The sequence below is a fragment of the Staurois parvus genome, unplaced genomic scaffold, assembly GCF_062004578.1.
Source record: "Staurois parvus isolate SC_StPar_1 unplaced genomic scaffold, SC_StPar_1.0 ptg000070l, whole genome shotgun sequence".
Classification (NCBI taxonomy): domain Eukaryota; kingdom Metazoa; phylum Chordata; class Amphibia; order Anura; family Ranidae; genus Staurois; species Staurois parvus.
The window spans coordinates 557,723-578,783 of NW_028317866.1; the positions used below are offsets into that span (position 1 = coordinate 557,723).

At 41.3% G+C, this 21,061-nt stretch overlaps 1 protein-coding gene across 2 annotated transcripts in view; it reads right to left on the reverse strand.

The window, feature by feature from the left end:
• Positions 1–456: 456 nt before the first annotated feature.
• The window catches only part of COMMD1 (copper metabolism domain containing 1), a 231,951-nt gene continuing 211,346 nt past the window's right edge, over positions 457–21,061 (reverse strand). Inside the window, exons 3-4 of one of the 2 annotated variants that reach the window (XM_089669179.1) lie at positions 8,439–8,507; positions 457–616 (exon numbers count right to left, since the gene is read on the reverse strand). In XM_089669179.1, the coding sequence (XP_089525305.1) occupies positions 509–616; positions 8,439–8,507 (177 nt within the window). In that variant the 3' untranslated portion in view covers positions 457–508. The remainder of the gene's footprint in view (positions 617–8,438; positions 8,508–21,061) is intronic. The other variant, XM_089669180.1, reaches the window with a different exon arrangement.

Sequence of the window (21,061 nt, forward strand, 5' to 3'; positions counted from 1 at the left end):
TAAATGAACAGCATAAAGTATTTATCTACAAAAATGTAAAGCTGGCCCTACACATATTGATTTTCATTCTAGATTTTTCGTTTCAAGAATATCTGTTTGATTTTCTAATTGTTAGTGAGGTCAAATCGATGTTCGTTTTCAACAGCAGTGATGGGAAAATTCAAAGGGGCAGGAAAGAAAACTTCTCGATCAAACAAGTTTTCGGATAGTGTATGTGGTTATCGCTCAGAAATTCCATTCCTTTTAAAATCAAATGTTAAAAGCAAAAGATAATTTTCAAATGACATTTGTCCATTCATCGAATGTTCATACGACTTTTCTTACAAATCTTTCGAAATCATACGAAAATCTACACGTGTATGGCCAGCTTTACATTGCAATGTGAAGACAACAAGCAGGTAATCTATAAGGAGGGAAGATGTCTGCTCAGATTATTATAGATCCCAACACACAAAGTTGTTTTTTTCATAATACTTTATTATAACAAACACACATTCTATGTGCTTGATTAACTGATCTGTGTTAATGCAGCAAGGCTCTCCTCCACTTCTGACAATTTCTTCAACATTTCATTCAGTTTAGCTTCATTGAATTCAAGGCACAAAAATTCAGGTTGCTGGAAAAGAAAAGAGGAAGCTGAGTAAATAAATCACATATATTCTAAAAAAAAAAAAAATCCTAGCCCACTCACTGAAAGTGCATGCACATTTGTTTTGTGTGAGTAGAACACAAAAACCTGAACGTTATTAGGTTGTTTCCTGAGCTGGTCGAATATTTGATTTAAAATGGAAAATTTGGCCATTGTGGATGGCACTAAGTATCATAGGAACTGCTGCATTCTTAGTTTTGAATCAGTAAAAACTTCAACATTCAACCAGCACAAGAAAGAGCCTAAAAAACATTGCACGGAAAAATGTACATATGATGAAATGCTATGCAAATTTTTTTATAAAAACACCCCTATGTATCAGTTTCCTTCAGAGGCTGTGGTACCTAATGTCAAAAAGTAAAAATCTTGTTTGGCCTCTGAAGTATGGTTAATAAAATGAAAAAATCCATTACAGTATATGCTCAGCCATTATTAAAGAAAACAATCCATTTATGTATGTTGTGTGCCTTGGTGTTTTGATCCTTTTATCTTTTTTTAGCCCTGGTTCACGCTGGATCTGATTTTGAAGTCACGCGATTGCAAAGCCACATGTCAGTGCGACTTCAGGTGCGACTTGGCAGACATCTGTGCAACTTCATGCAAGTCTATGCAAGTCGCATCTGAAATTGCAAAAAATAGTGCAGGAACCTTTTCTTTAAATCGGTGTGGCACCGCAAAGTTGGCGTTTCACCGTTTTGAACGGTTCTATTGCCAACAATAAGGTGGGACTTGTGCGATTTGAAACTGTCAAAGTCTCACCAGTTGAGCCAGGGCTTAAAGTTAATTTTTCTGTTCCCCAAGCATATCAATACAGTGGTACATTCATAATACTCCCTATCAGCAATTTCAGCACACTTGTTCTTCCCCTAACTGTGCAGTCCAAACCAGCCTTTGCTATTATTTTTACCCCAGAGCAGGGTTAGGCAACCGCAGCCTCCCTAGCGGTCTAATTCTGTCAGTATTTCTGTGCTCAAAGCGGTACATTTTTTTGCATGAAAATATGTAGTTTTTTTATTGTAGGCCTGTAATTTTTAGGAATAACTCACTGAAATCTGTCTGAACAAGAGTCTAGTCCCGGGTATGTTAAAACTTGAAACACAAAATCATAAATTATAATTTAATAAATAATCATAAAAAATAATCATACAATAATAATACATTTAATTCAATAATATAATCAAACCAAAAACACTGAAATTTGAAATATAGCGCCAAGTTCGCACATCACTGAGCAAAAGTCGCAAAATCGTTTTCAGTATCTGATGACGAATTTCCCCACGAATCATTATCACTCAATTCTGCAAGTGGTTCTGATTTACTATCGCTGTTCTCTAGCTGGTCTAAAACCGCTTTTGACCTAAAGGGACGATTTTTGGACGCCATGGACATTTCTCAGTTTCAAGGCAGAAAGAAAAGTCAATATGCAGACAGGGCACAGGACAAAGCACTCGGGACAAAATGTATGTGAGATGGTTTGATACAGTAATGTTTTACTATATGATTTTAGTGGATTTAGAAACCTTTAATTGCTGTACTACCGAGTCGCAATCATTGTGCGTTGCACAGCAATCATGGGTTTAAATCAGGAGGTGAGTTGGCAACACATCACCTCCTCACCATCTGTCAAACACACGCTGATTATAATAATATCAGATCAGATATAATATCCAGCACTCCTCTGAAAAACAAAGGCCAAGGCTAAGAGCAGCAAACCCACAGAACAGCTGCCGGTACAATGCACTGCACCTGAGGTGTGGGTAAAACGCAGCACATGAGTGTGAAAGCAGCCCTATACTATTATGCCCAGTGTATTGCTTCACGCTGACCTAAAGATCTCTTCTTTCCTGCTGCTGGCACCACTCTGGAGACCAATAGCTGGGATAAGAGGTGGAGTGCAGTTGGTATCACTCCGCATGGAACAGGAGCCAGCACTACAAAAGAGGCATCAGCTTATGCAGCTCTTGCTCCTTACTGCAGCTCCAACTTTACAAGTATTCCCTCTCCATTGCGCTCTGCTTGATGCTCTGTGATGGCGAGTCAGCAAGCCCAGACCGCGGTCTACCAGAAACCTGGCCACGGTCTACTAGTAGATTGCAATCGATCAGTTGTTAAGCCCTGCCCCAGAGGAACCCTCATTATTGCTTTCTGATCCAGGTGAACCGCTAGCAAAGACAATTAATTTGGGATCCATAAGAAAATGCCTCTTACATAGGTGGAAATAATGCAGTCCATAATATCACCCTTACAAACAGCTAAAAAGAACATTGGTGTTGTGCCACTAGCTCTGCCAAGAATTATACAGGCAACATCAAATGGGTGATCAATCAGCCACAGCTCAAGGAAGCCCTAGCAACCTCTGGAGGAATCCTAGGGTTCCATGGACCTCTGGTTGAGAATGGCTAGTCCACAAAAGCTAAATATCACTGTTACAAATATGAAATGTTCAATTTATATCAGAAGTCAACAGATCTCTCGTTATAGTCATTTCTAACCTCTCCACCTGGCTAATGGTACAGGTGTATTTGACATGCCAACTGTGACTGACAGCCCGGCCTCATCTTCTGTGAAGAAAGACAAGATGGCAGCAGCAAATGGGGGAATACCTGAGTCTCATTGGCCACAGTAGAGCAGAGTAATAGAAAATGGAAGACATACAAGACCACTGATAATCTCCCTCGATCTGGGGCTCCACGCAAGATCTCACCCCGTGGGGTCAAAATGATCACAAGAACGGTGAGCAAAAATCGCAGGACCACTCGGGGGGACCTAGTGAATGACCTGCAGAGAGCTGGGACCAACGTAACAAAGGCTACCATCAGTAACACACTACGCAGCCAGGGACTCAGATCCTGCAGTGCCAGACGTGTCCCCCTGCTTAAGCCAGTACATGTCCGGGCCCATCTGAAGTTTGCTAGAGAGCATTTGGATGATCCAGAAGAGGACTGGGAGAATGTCAAATGGTAAGATGAAACCAAAATAGAACTGTTTGGTAGAAACAACTTGTGTTTGGAGGAGAGAGAATGCTGAGTTGCATCTAAAGAACACCATACCTATTGTGAAGCATAGGGGTGGCAACATCATGCTTTGGGGCTGTTTCTCCACAAAGGGACTAGGACGACTGATCCATGTACAGGGCAGAATGAATGGGGCCATGTATCGTGAGATTTTGAGTGCAAACCTCCTTCCATCAACAAGGGCATTGAAGATGAAACGTGGCTGGGTCTTCCAACATGACAATGATCCTAAACATACCGCCTGGGCAACGAAGGAGTGGCTTCGTATGAAGCATTTCAAGGTCCTGGAGTGTCCTAGCCAATCTCCAGATCTCGACCCCATAGAAAACCTTTGGAGGGAGTTGAAAGTCCGTGTTGCCCAGTGACAGCCCCAAAACATCACTGCTCTAGAGGAGATCTGCATGGAGGAATGGGCCAACATACCAGCAACAGTGTGTGCCAACCTTGTGAAGACTTACAGGAAACATCTGACCTCTGTCATTGCCAACAAAGGATAAATAACAAAGTATTGAGATGAACTTTTGATATCGACCAAATACTTATTTTCCACCATAATTTGCAAATAAATTCTTTCCAAATAAGCCACTGTGATTGTCTGGATTTTTTTTCTCATTTTGTGTCTCATAGTTGAGGTCTACCTATGATGCCAATTACAGGCCTCTCTCATCTTTTTAAGTGGGAGAACGTGCACAATTGGTGGCTGACTAAATACTTTTTTGCCCCACTGTACAAGTGAACTCTTAAAGTAGAGCTTTAGACAACACATTATTTTTCAATTTGGATAGAGAAAAGGAGGGTTATACCCTGTCTGATTTTTTTTTTTTTTTGCCATCTGCGGAGATTTCCCTTCACTTTCTGTTACATAGCCAAACAGGAAGTGGGAAGAAATCCCTGCAAACTAAAGGAATTCCTTGGGTTCCCCCAGGTCACCAGAACTAGTGTCCACATTGGAAGATTTCCCCTCTATTACTTTTCTGGGGACAACCCAAAATTTGGGATTTTCTTTTACTTTCACTTTCAATGATAATGGTAAACAGAACAAATGGAGAGGGTGAATATCCCTAACAGGGGCACAGACAGCAATAAAACTAACAGGGATTCTAATCCCTCTCCACTCCATCCAAAAGTAAAAAAAAAGCTGTCCCTTTGGTTATACTTTAGCCACTTTCCTGCCACCCTATAGTAGAACTACTGCTACAGGGTGGCACAAAATCACGTATATATACACGTGATTTGCATTTCCGGGTAGGGTGCATGGTGCCCTATGATTAGGGATATCAATCACAGAGGTCCCGGCTGGAGATTCCCTGCTGGCACCCAGGGATCACCGAGTAGAGCTGACATGGGAAAGACCTGTGTGTAAACAAGGACATGCTGCTGTGCAGAGAAATATACAGCAGCATGTTTCCCTAGTAAAATACACACATTATGTAAAATAGCACACAGTTAACCGTTTGATCGCCCTATATGTCAACCCCCTCCTGCCCAGTGTCATTAGTACAGGGTCAGTGCTTTTTATTAGCACTAATCACTGTATTAGTGTCATTGGGATGTCAGTGGCAGTTAGTCAGTTCCCACTCAGTGTCAGAATGCCTGCCGCAATCCCCCATAAATCACTGATTGCCGTCATTACTAGTATACAAAAAAAAAATTAAAATTTCAGTATATATACTGCTATTTGTAGATGCTATAACTTTCATGTAAACCAATTAATTTACATGTATTGAGATTTTTTTTTTTCAGCAAAGACGTAGAAGAATACATTTTGGCCTAAATTTATAAAGAAATTAGATTTTTTATTTTTTATTTACTGGATATGTTTTATAGCAACAAGTCAAAAATATTGTTTTGGTTTTTATTTTAAATGTCGTTCTTTTTTTGTTTATAGCGCAAAAAATTAAAAATTGCACAGGTCATCAAATACCACCGAAAGAAAGCTCTATTTGTGGGAAAAAAAGAACATAAATTTAATTCATGTACAGTGTTGCATGACCGGGCAATTGCCAGTTAAATTAACACAGTGCTGTACTGCAAAAAGTCAGGAAGGGGGGTAAATCCTCTGGAGGGCAAGTGGTTAATGAACTGAAGTATTTATAGTTGGCAGAGATGTCTGTAAATATTGGCAGAGCAATGGGCTGTATTAACACTAAATACTGAGCAATCTTTGGAAGATAAGGGTGTGTTCTCTGATTCATATAAAGAATTATTCACCCACATCTCTATACTACAAATGTGAGGAAATCTTGGAAACATTTTGAAATCGCCACAATTACTATTAATTAGAATAGGAAGCATTCTTTATTCGTGACTGGGAAAAAACATTTTCCGACGAATTAGATTTGTGGAAAAAGCTTGACAGTTGTTTCCCAAGAAGCAACAGTAGAAATGTATTTTCTTCCTTTTTTTTTTTTAAAGGTGCCAGCAAGTAATGTATTATTTAGAATTGTCTTGTCATCTTTATTCTCATGTAATACTAATTCAGTCTGACATTGGCTATACACATTGCAATTTATACAATTTCCTTTATATTTATTAAAATTGTAAAATGTGAGGGCCTTCCTACCTACAACCCATCCACCTTCTATCCAGTCTGATGGGCCCTGGAATTATTATGGTAAATACAAAGTCATATTGTAACATGCATGAGAAACTTTAGACATACTGGGGGAGATTTACTAAAACTGGTGCACACCGAATCTGGTGCAGCTGTCCAATCAGCTTCCAGGTTTTAAGCGTAATTGAACAAGCTGAAGTTAGAAGCTCATTGGTTACTATGCACAGGTGCACCAGATTTAGTAAAGCATATTTAGTTAAAGTGAATTTGGTACAGACAAAATAAGGCCAGCCATACATTGTACAATTTTCTTGAGATTTTTGGTTTAGATTTACCAAAAACCATATAATATGAGATCAAATCTAACAACACTTTCAATTGTATATAATTAGGCAGGCTTTTGCACTACATAGTTGAAGGTAAATCTAAAGGAAATTGGACAGAAAATTGTATAGTGTATGGCCAGCCTAAGTCCCCTTTCACATGGGTGATCCAAACAGGTCTGCCCGTCAGTTTCAGGCAGACTTGATGGGTCTGTCCATGTATCCCTATGGACTGGTGGATGTAAATGGACTTGTGTACATTTACACCCATCTACCTCCGATCCAATCTGGTCTGTAAAAAAACAAACAAAACAAAAAAAAAAACGGAAGGGGATCCATCCTTCTCCATCTACGCGGATCAGATCAGATGGCAGACGGGTGTAAACAAGCCATAGAACAGAGCAGGCTCGGTCTGTGTCTGCTCTGCAAACACGGAGCGGACACGGACCTGTCATCAGCCCACTCTGCTGGAAATAGTGGACAGATTCCCTACTAAGCAAAGCAGATTCCACCCCGTGTGAAAGGATCCTAACAGGTTTGATCAACACCATGGATCAGAAGAAGTTAAATTAGACCTTAACTCAAGTTAAGATTTGCTCTGGTATAGGGAACATCTAGAAACAATAATTGTGGCTAAGCTGCTCTGTAAAAAAAATATTGTTTCTGTCTTGAAGTCTTCCTGAAAAAAAACCCAGTAGTAAACTTCCTAGGATATCAGCATGCCTAGGCTCTCCTGTGCCTACAGCCAGCAAGTCTGAAATCTAAGGCATTGTTGTCCCTGGCTGCTACTCTCAGGAGATTTGTAGTGAGATCTGGTGATATCACTATTGTGCTGCTCACTGTTCTCTATGCTGGAAGTTATTATAAATTATATAAAAATTATAATCAATTTATATTATAATTAATAACTTATAAGCAAGCAAAGCTCTGCCTTTACCAGTATTGCTGCTTCCACACTAAGGCACATTGCATGGTAAGTCTGAATAATACACTGACGTACAAAGCTGTCCACCATACTGCCCCGAACTACATTACTGACCTAATATCCAAGTACCGCCCTATACGCACACTCCGCTCCTCACAAGACCTCCTTCTCTCTAGTTCCCTGGTCTCCTCTTCCCATGCCCGCCTCCAGGACTTCTCCAGGGTGTCACCCATCCTCTGGAACTCCCTGCCCCAACCCATCAGATTATCACCTACTCTCCTCTCCTTTAGGTACACCCTGAAAACCCATTTCTTCAGGGAAGCCTACCCCACACCCTGCTAACTTGCCGACCTCCTCCACTCTTCCTACCACCCCATCCCCCACAGCTATCTCCTCCTGTGCCACCATCCCCTCCCTCCTAAATTGTAAGCTCGAAAGAGCAGGGCCCTCAATCCCCTCATGTTTTGCATTGTATTGGTATTGTTCTGTCACATGTTCTGTCCCCCTTTGTAATGTACAGCGCTGAGCGAAGTATTGGCGCTTTATAAATACTGTATAATAATAATAAAATAATAATAATACGATTAGTTGCAGGTAGATTTTTGCTTGCTGCCTGCTTTTTTGGGCACAAATGTCAGAGTTCAGTTCCTCTTTAAAGCTGGCCATAGACAGAACAGATTCCTTCATACACACATTAAGTGCATAGAGGAATCCTCTTCACTGAGAGGTATTCTGACAGTGGTGACTTTCTGCTGTCAGAATACACAGATTGAGAAACATTTTCCAACATTACTGTTCTACAGAAGTCAATCGTTAGATTGACTGCTGTCAAGTTGCAGAGGCCACACATTGATCGAATTTGATTTGCCCGGTCTCTGCTGAACTGGCCAAATTTCGATTCATCTAAAAAACGCATAAAAACATCATTTAAGAAAAAAAATCTGTATTCATCGTTATGGAGGAACATGTTTACCTTTCCACAGTGCTGTGCTCTCTGCCCAACTGGCCAAACGTCAGGCTTGAGTGGTGCCATAAGGAGACTCTGAAATCATAGCCAGCCACAGTGGTTTATTACAAGCTTGCCTGCCCAAAATACATTTGGTGCTTGCTATATTTTCTGATATTTCGATAAAGATAACTTTCTATGGATACATGTAAGTGCTGGTTCACATATGACTGTTACTGTTGTTTTGTAAAGAAGGGCAGTTATCCTAAAAATACAGTTATCCTTTGAGGCTGACCACACATGGCATAGAAAAATAACATAAAAGAAAATTGGGATGCCTTACTAGGATATATTCCCCAAAAAAAAGGAAAATCTCAAATATTATGAGTAATTCGCCGACTCACCAAATCCCACGGTGGCGTTCTCAGGACCAGAAAGTATGCAATAAAAAGGGGAGAAACCGGGGGGACCCTCTGGAGCAGAAGTTCTAATGAGAACAAACAGCGGCTATAAAAATTATGTTTATTATCAAAATTGAACAATTTTGGACAAAATTGGTCCAACTTTGATAATAAATATAATTTTTCTAGTTTCTGTTTGTTCTCATTAGGACTTCTGCTTCAGAGGCTCCCCCCCCCCCCCCTTGGTTTCCCCCCTTTTTTATTGACCACACATGGCCCCATGCTTCTATGGGATGCAATAGACTTCAGCACCGCTATTGCTCTATTTGGTTAGGGAAGAAGATACCTCTGCAAAAGTAAACCTTTCCTGAGAATTACATGGATTCTGCCATTGCTGACCTCCTGACCTCCTCCTGAATTTGCTAGCCTTGGTACTGAGCAGCTCAAGAAAAATCAGGAGTCATTTTGTGCTTATTTGTTCAAGGTTACTGACAAAGTGCTACAGTTAACACACCAGTCAGAAAATTGTAAAATGAAAACTCAGCAGTTGCACTTTCCATATTTTCTCAAGATAGTTATCCTTTACTGAGTAGATCCAAATACCTCCATAGAAAAGGGTAACTTAAGATATTTCTTGCTGATATAAAAGTTAAGATTTAATCTGGGTATTGCAGCACAAAAATTTTACAGACAGCAACAGGTAGAATGGCAGTTGTCTATTTTTTGAGCACATTCCCAATGCACAAGGACCTACACGACTGTGCTTCTCTACAACTTGTAATTTCCACAAATGGATCTTAAAGTGTATCTCTAGGTAAAACTTTCTTTTTAGTTTTGTTGAAAATATTGAAGGGTTGGACCTTGTGCTAAGCTTTTTTTGCTGTCTGTGTCCCGCATTGTGGAGCTCCACCTTTCTAATTGTCCTGTGGACCATGTTCACTGAGAAATGAATGGATATCTAAAACTACTGAGTTGTCCCCAGAAAAAGAGGGGAGATTTTGGAGATTCCCTCTAACTTCCTGTTGTGTCTCTCCCAGGGGCGGACTGACCATTTGGAAACTCGGGCACTGCCCGAGGGCCCGAGGTCAGTAGGGGGCCCCATGAGATGCCCCTGGTACCTTTTTCATAGGCTTTTTTGAGTTTGGACAAGGACACAGGGGCCCCATGATCCCCTATTGCCCGGGGGCCCCATGAGTTGTCAGTCCGCCCCTGGTCTCTCCTATTGTACACAGCTAGAAATAAACTGAAAACGTTTAAAACTTTTACTTACTGTATCCCAAATTTAAAAAAAAGTTTTGGCTATACCTACACTGTAAGGTTACATATACATTTCTGTGTGTGAGATCACTTCGGTCTCTTATCAGCATGTTTTCAGTCCAGCTAAATGTTCTCCTGATCATCACTGGCTATGCTCGACATGGTATATGGCCTCTGTAGGTCTACTCTCTGTCTTGTAAACTGCATTTGTTTTTAAATTATAATAAATCTTGTGATTCTGCAAAACAGAAATAATGCACTAAGCTGAATGTCCATGGAAGATTTATCTCCATAAACATGTCTAAACGATGAGAAGCTTGTACATAACATAATGCCATAAACACCAGCACATAAAAAGATGAGTTATGCCCTGGTTTAGACATAAAACAATGTGTTCACCCAAGTGACATCACATGTCTTGTGGAAAACCTATTAGAATTGACATGTGCAATCTATCACTGTGTCTGGTACGTACACTTTATTATAGCAGCAGAACCTTTTATGTCCAGTAAATCCTATTTATAGAGTGCAACGCAGTGCACTGCGCGAGGCAAGGAGGCTGCTGTTATGACGGGCTAAAATGCAGTTGAATGACTCCAGGTCCTAAAGACTGGTGAATGGCCAGGAGAAATCAGGACACTAATGTATCAATCAATGGGCTGTCTATTGTGTAGTCTGCTCTGTTTCTGCTTAATTAATTGAATAAATGATTTAAGTGGAACTGCTGACTCAAGTGTAGGTCAGTGCCAGACAAGTGCTCTTTTGTAATTGGACCATGCAGATTTCTTTCTTTCTAGAATCTGGAATCCAAAAGCAAGCTGTTAAATGGGTAGAAGAGTTGTCAGCTGCACTGCAGCCCTGCTGCTTGCGCTTGTGAGAAACGTTATGTCATGTCACTGAACTGGGACCTCCATTGTCCTTTAATGTGTTTCTATAATAAACGGTGTCAGTACTACAGAAGGTTATTTACATACTACTCATGGGGGCTGATTTACTAAAACCGGAGAGTGCAAAATCTGGTGCAGCTGTACATGGTAGCCAATCGGCTTCTAACTTCAGCTTGTTCAGTTAAGCTTTGACAAAAAAGCCTGGAAGCCGATTGGTTTCTATGCAGAGTTGCACCAGATTTTGCACTCTCCAGTTTTAGTAAATTAACTCCATAGTGTTCCTCAAAGTTTAACCCAATTGATAGGACTAGAACGTTCATCCAACCTTACCTTAGGGGATAAGTTCACCTTTTAGTAAAAAATTATAAATGCACATTTTTTGCAGGTAGAGCCTGTAATGCAGGACTCCTCAAACGTTTTAAACAGGGGGCCAGTTCACGGACCTTCACACTGTGAGGGGGCCAGACTATTGTTTGAAAAAAATAATGAACAAATTCCTATGCACACCGCACATATCCTATTTGTAGTGCAAAAAACAGGAAAAAAACAAAACAATATTTAAAATGCACTGTGACACACTCTACTCTGATACACTGGACACCGCAATGCATTGTACACTGTAACGCACTGAACAAAATGCACTGTACACTAACGCACTGGACACCACAATGCATTGTACTTTCTAACGCACTGGACAACAAAATGCAGTGTACACTGTAGTGCACTGGACACCGCACTGCACTCCACACTGTAACACACTGGACACCGCAATGCATTGTACTCTGTAACACACTGTACTCTCATACACTGAACACCGCAATGCATTGTACTCTTGATACACTGGACACCGCAATGAACTCCACACTGTAACGCACTAGACACCGCAATACATTGTACTCTGTAATGCACTGTACTCTGATACACCGCAATGCATTGTACTCTGTAACGCACTGGACACAGCCATGCACTGTACACTGTAACGCACTGGACACCACCATGCACTGTGCACTACCATGCACTGTGCACTGATACACTGGACATCGCAATGCACTGATACACTGGACATCGCAATGCACTGATACACTGGACATCGCAATGCACTGATACACTGGACATCGCAATGCACTGATACACTGGACATCGCAATGCACTGTGCACTGATACACTGGACTTCGCAATGCACTGATACACTGGACATCGCAATGTACTGTGCACTGATACACTGGACATCGCAATGCACTGTACCTGGTGCGCTCTCCTCCTTTCCTGTCCTGTCGCTCCTCTGGCTGCAGCAAATGAAATCCAGTGCTTGCAGGCTGCCCCTCAATGGGTCCTCGCAGCCGAGAACCTAGCAAGCAGCCTAGCTATTTGCCGGCGCTGGTTTTTTCTCTTTTTTCCCCCCGATTTTTCTTTTCCCGTTTTGGCTGGCCCGGCGGGCCGGCTAAAGGTCTTCAGCGGGCCGTATCTGACCCGCGGGCCCTAGTTTGAGGACTCCTGCTGTCAAGCATGCTGATCGCTGGAGCCATGCAGATCTGTCAGTATATCTACTTGCCTGTACGGGATGTACAAGCAAGCAGATATACTGACAGTAAGAATGAACTACCACGGCGCTCCACAGTGCCGTGGTAGTTCATTGAGGACTACAAGCCAACAGCCGCTAAGGCTATCGGGACTTGTAGTCTCTCCTTCACAGGTTTTTTAAAATTTGACAGCTAGCGGGGGGAGAAGATCCCCCACTATTTGTCAAAGCGGGGAGCTGGGACCGGTCTGATCGCAACATGTTACACTCTGAATATGGGTGTAACATGTTACGAAAGGTTAACTTATCCTTTAAAGCTGAACTTTGGGCACAAAGATATATATCTGCATGGGAAGAAGTGCTCTGCTTACATCCACATTGCAGAGGTTTTTCCCAAAACACTCTTCTGTAATGCCTACATTTTTCAGAGGTAAAAAAAGAACCTTTTTCCTCTAATCTTTCAGCCATAGGCTGAATGAATGCTACCTCTGTTGCCATCCTTTCCTCCCTGGTGATTTATTCTACCACTGTGAGTACATCATCACAATGATGTTTTATATGGCCATGACCTAATGCCACTGTTCCACATTTGTATAGGCTTGCTGCTGGCAGCAGGGCCTACCCAGTCTCTACCCTGGTAGCCACTCAGGCTAAGAGAATCCCTCCATCACCCTGGCCATAAAAAAAATTAGGATTCCAATGGGAAGTCACCTGACTAACCCTTTGCACTAAAAAGGTTTCATAAAATGTTCACATTTCTAATACTGATTGTGGCTACATTAGCAGGATGCTGCATGTTTGTTTTTATTGTGCTTGATGTTTACTTATTTTAATAGTTACATCTTTTTTATGTTTTCTCATGTGGCTACAGACAAAAGTAGTGGGCCCTTTACCAAAACTGGGGCAAAAGGGGAACTGTTGCCTGAACCAATCAGGGAAGGTTTTGTTGGTATTGACACTTTATTGCCTGTATCTGAATAACCAGTGTTTATATTCTCAAGGGACACCTCATATCCTCTTTCCTACTTTTAATTGAAAGAAAAAACCTAATCGGCTTCTATTCAAATTTTTAAGAAAAAAAGGAGCCCTGTTGAAAAAAAAATGATCTATATAGCTACATATGTATTAACAAATACATTTTTATTTTGGAATTAGAAAAGCACTATAGTAGTAATTTTGTATTTATAAAAAATATAATTTTTCAAACTCAGTATTGAAATACTGTATGTTGTTTCTTTAAACATAACTAGTACTGTCAGAACGTTTCCAGGAATAGCATTGTTAAACATCTTGCTAACGTATGGAAGATAAAAGACTGAAGACTAGTAGTGGGACATCTTGTACTGACTGCAGCTAGAGAGCAGACCTATTAAATCCAGTGAGAAATAGGCAAAGACACATTAAAAGTCTTGCTGGTTTGAACAACTAAAGGGTTAACATAGGGACAAAATACCATTCCTGGAGAACATGCTGCTGCAAGGTAGCTGCAGTGCTGACCACATAAACGCCAAGGCCTTTGGTCATAATAATACATATTTAATGCTAAACGGAGCCTGAAGTATTTCAGATCTTCTAATACTTCTTATTCATCCATCAAAGCAAGGGCATTGGCAGAACTTTATGTATAGGCCCATTTAAGGATTAACTAAGTGTGTTCTTTTGCTGACAGCATTCTTACATTGCTCTGTGTCCTGGGTTCAAATCTGAGCCACTTGCTGCACAAAGTTTTTGTGTACACTCCAAGTTTGTGTTACTTGCGCTGGTTTCCTCTCGCATTCTTAAAACATAGTGGTAGGTTAATTGGTTTCCTTCCATACTGCCCTTAGTTCGTATCAGTGTGGCCGCTGTGAGCTTGATTTAAAAGGATAAGTTCACCTTTTGCACAACAATAATAAATCCACATTTTTTAGCAGGTAAAAAACACAGCGCCATAGTAATTCATTGAGAACTACATGCCAACAGCCACTAAGGAGCCCCATGGCCGTGCATTTTATAAATACTGCAAGCTAGAACTTCCCCTTGTACTTCTCTCACAATGGAGCGGGTTGGGGTTTGGGCAGCAGCAGAAGTTGGGAACATGTTACATATTCCACCCTAAAAACAGGTGGAACACGTGTTACGTATCCCAAAGGTGAACTTATCCTTTAATCACTTGCCTACCATGCTGTTTATACACGTACCTTGGTTTACACAAAATCAGACTAGTCTGAAACACAAAAGCTGGCCATACATGGAGGAATCTGGAAGCAATCATACATTCAGATAAGTCTCAATTCACTCAATATTAACATTCACTAAGTACGTTCTAAATGATCTCCTGGGAGGCAGCAATGGGTAGCTCTGGGTTATCTGAATGACAGAATCAGGAGAATGCTTGAGTGAGTCACCTAACTTTCTGTTCACCTCTGCTAATGAATACACAGTCCACGTACATGGCGATCATGTTTTTTGCAATGAAAACATTTCTGTGTTGTAATAATCAGCCTGTATAGATTAGTTTAACGATTAAATGTAGGTACAGTCAGGTCCATAAATATTGGGACATCAACACAATTCTAACATTTTTGGCTCTATACACCACCACAATGGATTTGAAATTAAACGAACAAGATGTGCTTTAACTGTAGACTGTCAGCTTTAATTTGAGGGTATTTACATCCAAATCAGGTGAACGGTGTAGGAATTAGAACAGTTTGCATATGTGCCTCCCACTTGTTAAGGGACCAAAAGTAATGGGACAGAATAATAATCATAAATCAAACTTTCACTTTTTAATACTTGGTTGCAAATCCTTTGCAGTCAATTACAGCCTGAAGTCTGGAATGCATAGACATCACCAGACGTTGGGTTTCATCCCTGGTGATGCTCTGCCAGGCCTCTACTGCAACTGTCTTCAGTTCCTGCTTGTTCTTGGGGCATTTTCCCTTCAGTTTTGTCTTCAGCAAGTGAAATGCATGCTCAATCTGATTCAGGTCAGGTGATTGACTTGGCCATTGCATAACATTCCACTTCTTTCCCTTAAAAACTCTTTGGTTGCTTTTGCAGTATGCTTCGGGTCATTGTCCATCTGCACTGTGAAGCGGCGTCCAATGAGTTGTGAAGCATTTGGCTGAATATGAGCAGATAATATTGCCCGAAACACTTCAGAATTTTTCCTGCTGCTTTTGTCAGCAGTCACATCATCAATAAATACAAGAGAACCAGTTCCATTGGCAGCCATACATGCCCACGCCATGACACTACCACCACCATGCTTCACTGATGAGGTGGTATGCTTAGGATCATGAGCAGTTCCTTTCCTTCTCCATATTCTTCTCTTCCCATCACTCTGGTACAAGTTGATCTCGGTCTCATCTGTCCATAGGATGTTGTTCCAGAACTGTGAAGGCTTTTTTAGATGTCGTTTGGCAAACTCTAATCTGGCCTTCCTGATTTTGAGGCTCACCAATGGTTTACATCTTGTGGTGAACCCTCTGTATTCACTCTGGTGAAGTCTTCTCTTGATTGTTGACTTTGACACACATACACCTACCTCCTGGAGAGTGTTCTTGATCTGGCCAACTGTTGTGAAGGGTGTTTTCTTCACCAGGGAAAGAATTCTTCGGTCATTCACCACAGTTGTTTTCCGTGGTCTTCCAGGTCTTTTGGTGTTGCTGAGCTCACCGGTGCGTTCCTTCTTTTTAAGAATGTTCCAAACAGTTGTTTTGGCCACGCCTAATGTTTTTGCTATCTCTCTGATGGGTTTGTTTTGTTTTTTCAGCCTAATGATGGCTTGCTTCACTGATAGTGACAGCTCTTTGGATCTCATCTTGAGAATTGACAGCAAGAGATTCCAAATGCAAACAGCACACTTGAAATGAACTCTGGACCTTTTATCTGCTCATTGTAATTGGGATAATGACGGAATAACACACACCAGGCCATGGAACATCTGGGAAGCCAATTGTCCCATTACTTTTGGTCCCTTAACAAGTGGGAGGCACATATGCAAACTGTTGTAATTCCTACATCGTTCACCTGATTTGGATGTAAATACCCTCAAATTAAAGCTGACAGTCTGCAGTTAAAGCACATCTTGTTTGTTTAATTTCAAATCCATTGTGGTGGTGCATAGAGCCGAAAATGTTAGAATTGTGTCGATGTCCCAATATTTATGGACCTGACTGTAGATATAAAAGACATACATGAATGCAGTATGGTATTCATTATTACATCATAACTGTATTTTAAATGTAGACAGTGTAAGTATCTGAATTTCTCCTTTACAGTAGGGCTAGAGTGTGAGAGGAAGACATAGAACAAGAAGCCAATGAGTTCATGTTCTGACATAAAGCATGTTCATAGGAAGAGAAAGCAGAGTGACAAATATATGGGCCCATCACTGCTCCTCCTTTCACTGTCCAGTCATAGGCTGATGTAGATCCAGGGTGACCTGAGCTTGAAAGACACTGGCTGAATGATGCTTGTCATCAGACTGAGGACATCTAGCAACAGAACAAAATTACGGAGGAGAAAATCTTGATCTTGGCTTGATCTTTATTTTACAGAGCCTTTGCAAATTAGTTTTGTGGCATGCTACCTTTTCTAGCTATAACGGGGACTGTGTTCTTGCTAACACCATAACCCAACCTTGACCACAATAGGAAAGGTCTCACTTCAGTGTTACTGGAAAAGCCTTTGATGTATGTTGACAGGCTACCTGAGTTTCACATTAAATAGATAAAAATGATCAGCAAAAGGCCCTGCCAGATACAAAACCAGTATACCTTTTGTTGTCCCCTACACTGAAAACTGGTTTCCACTAGCAGGAGCAAATAATGCAAGCCTCTAACAAAGTACCTTTGTATGGACAAACCTCCTCATCACAACAAAACTGAATCCTTTAAAAGTTTCCAGAGTGTCTCATGTGTAATTAATGTACACTATGTCAAATTATCAAACTTTAGCAGTTACCCCTGGTTCACATACAGTGGGGCAAAAAAGTATTTAGTCAGCCACCAATTGTGCAAGTTCTCCCACTTAAAAAGATGAGAGAGGCCTGTAATTGGCATCATAGGTAGATCTCAACTATGAGAGACAAAATGAGAAAAAAAATCCAGACAATCACATTGGCTGATTTGGAAAGAATTTATTTGCAAATTATGGTGGAAAATAAGTATTTGGTCACCTACAAACAAGCAAGATTTCTGGCTCTCACAGACCTGTACCTTCTTCTTTAAGAGGCTCCTCTGTTCTGCATTCATTACCTGTATCAATGGCATCTGTTTGAACTTGTTACCAGTATAAAAGACAACTGTCCACAACCTCAAACAGGCACACTCCAAACTCCACTATGGTGAAGACCAAAGAGCTGTCGAAGGACACCAAAAACAAAATTGTAGACCTGCACCAGGCTGGGAAGACTGAATCTGCAATAGGCAAGCAGCTTAGTGTGAACAAACCAACAAGTCCTTAAGCCAGATGGCACTATTGATATGGACAGAAGAAAGTAATGTCCGAGATAGAAAAGGGCTGGCATGCAGCACATAAAATTTGACGCAGCAGTCATCTGATCCACGCAATAAATAAAGTGTGTTAAAAGGAGTCTAGAAATTAAGAACGAATTAAGACGAAACACCAGAGAGTTGACCAGTTGTATCTAATCCTTGTAAATTCATTAAATAGTGGATAAAAAAGAAAAAAACATTGGCGAATCATCTGGGCCTATGGGAACCTAGATGAGACACCATCATAGACAAGGCAACAGTGGAAACGTATTAATTTAGAGTAAAACCTCAATGAGAAAGAAAACCATTTCATTGAAATAGCTTCTGACTAAAATTCAGCTGGCGGAGTCACATCCTTCTCCTCCTCCTGGGAAGGGATAGACTCAACATCTGACAACTTCTCTGGCGGATATCTGACAGACTCAGAAAGAGTTAGCTGGAGAGGGCGTTTCAATCGCTTGCAAGCAGAACCATCCTCACAGCACAAGCAGAACCATCCTCACAGCACAAGCAGAACCATCCTCACAGCACAAATATAGCTTGCTCAAAACGCAGAACTTCGAGTATTCAGAGACTTGGACAGAAAACTCCAACAGCTCTGGACATGAAAATTCTGTAAGGATTCCTCAGAAAATTGACCTAACCCAAGTCGCAGGGCTCTGTACCACTAAACACAGATGAGATGTCACTGCTCTCCATGGGATCGTAGCAGAGAGAACACAGTGTATAAACTGGGAAATTCTCTGCTTGAAGTCAAAACTGGAGAGATTTAATATACTGCATCCAGCAGGATGCCACTAATAGCTGTTCATAGAAGAAAATAATTTTTTGACATAGCAGTTCAGATGGTTTCAGACTTGGACTTTCCAGTAGTTTGGAGGTGAAGATGGGTCTTAGGTTGTATATTAAAAAAAATAAAGTGTACATGAGCTTTAGGGCTCATGTACACTTCAGCTGCTAAACTGACGTTTAGGAGCAGTTGAGCCTTTTTTTCAGCAGCCCCTGAACTCTCCTTTATGTTTTCCTAGGTGTCCATGTACACATAGTCGTTTACAGTAGTTTACAGGCAGTTGAGTTTACAGGCATTTTCTTGAAAGCACCAAAATCGTGTTCAGGAGTAAAGTTTACTGGCGTTTCAACCGCCAAACGCGTGTATCTTTAAAAAACGCTTCTAAATGCAAATGTGTATAGACGTGGTATGTAAACATGGCTAAACTGGCGTTTTCTAACCCACTTTATCTAGCAGTCAGTTTCCAGCGGTCAGAAATTTTCCAAACGCTCTGTGTACACGAGTCCTTACGCTACTTATCACCTAAAAGAATCCTTATAACTACAACTCCCTCACATTCCTAGTATCCTTTGGTATTTTTTAATGATCTTGTCCCTGTGCTGTATAATCCCTTTTCCTAGTCCCTGTGATGTCACTGGAGGGGCTGCAAAAGGGTTTCTAACCTTCAGGAGTCAGGAGGAGGGGTACACACTAAGGCAGGGCTTCCACCTAAAAGCCTAATCTCTAACAGTCTCTGTAAATGGTGACCAACTGGAGACATTAGTGCAAAGAAGAAATGGCAGATCTCTCCAGTGTTATGTATCCTACAGCTGTCAGTTGCTTTAGAGCTAAGGATGCTGAGATGGAGAGAGCAGAGTGACCATGCTCATCGCTAGTGTTGGTACAATACATAGTATCTGCAACTGCATGCAGCTCATACTCTGCAGGTATGCTGTACACTGCAATACTTTAGTGTGTATGCAACCCTTTATCTCTCCCATTTACTAAATACAGAACAACACTTTCTCCTGTGTTAACAATGCTCTGCTAGTCTGGACCTGCTCTGCTCCACAGTTCAGTATCCTATACCAGTGGTCGGCAAGCCGCGGCTCGCGAGCCACATGCGGCTCTTTACACGCTTTAATGCGGCTCTTGTGTGCCGGGCGCCCGCTCCCCTCCCTCCTCGCGGGCGGCAGGGGCTCTGCAGCGTGATCCAAAAAAAAAAACAGCCAGGGCAGCGCGCTCAAATGCAATGATTGGCCAGTCTCGCTGCCACTCACATCCTGATAGCCAGTGATTGGCTGTCAGGATGTGTGTAGGCGGGGCAGCGTGACGAACGTGAGAGGAGCTAGGCTCCTCTCACAGTCCGCCCTGAAGACCGGAACGGCGCGGGAACACGGCGAGAAGAACGCGCGGAGCAAAGGTAAGTGAATTGACACAGGGGGGACTTGGCTTACTACTTGCTACTTACTTACTACTACTATATGAGGGATGAATTAATATGGGGGATGAATTACTATGGGGGATGAATTACTATAAAAACTTATTGAAACTAAAAACAGTGTACCATCCTATGTATTTTCAGTTTTAAAAATGTGGCTCTCAAAATAAATTTCAATCGTGGTTTTGGCGAGATTTGGCTCAGTTGAAAAAAAAGGTTGCCCACCACTGTCCTATACCTATTAGTCCTCATGCACACTGGATGTTTTGATAATGCTGGTAACGTTAGCTATGTAAAGTCATGTTAAAAACATGAGTCTTTTAGCGTTTATGCATTAGCGTTTAGAGGCTTTTTACCGCTATTAGCGGTGTTTTCTCGCGTTTTTAGTTTTTTTTACCCAAAAAAACTGGGGGGTAAAAAAAGTCCAAAAACGCCGGTTTGTGGCAGTTCACCGTGTTTTGCCACGTTTTATCAGCGTTAGAGCATTTTTACAGCTAAAAAACTCCTCTAGAAACCCACTAGTCCTGTTTTTTTTTCCAGCCAAAAAATGTCTATGTGTGCATGGACACATAGGATAACATGCTGGGGGGTTTACTGGCTGTAGAAAAAAAACGTCAAAAGCCAAAAACGTCAAGTGTGTATGAAGACTTAGTCTCAGAGTTGAAGTTGCGCACAGACACACGGTTAGCAATCAGATAGCACAAGCTTTGCTGTTCTCTCCTTTATACTCTTGATACTTTATGTTTAACTACTTTTTCACACAATGACTTGCCTGCTGTGTTATCTATATTCCCAACATCCTCAGCTCTGTGGCAACCAACATCTACAGGACTTTGTGCTGTGTAGTATAGAGGGACTGGACTAACAGCCGCATTTACACAGGAGAAAGT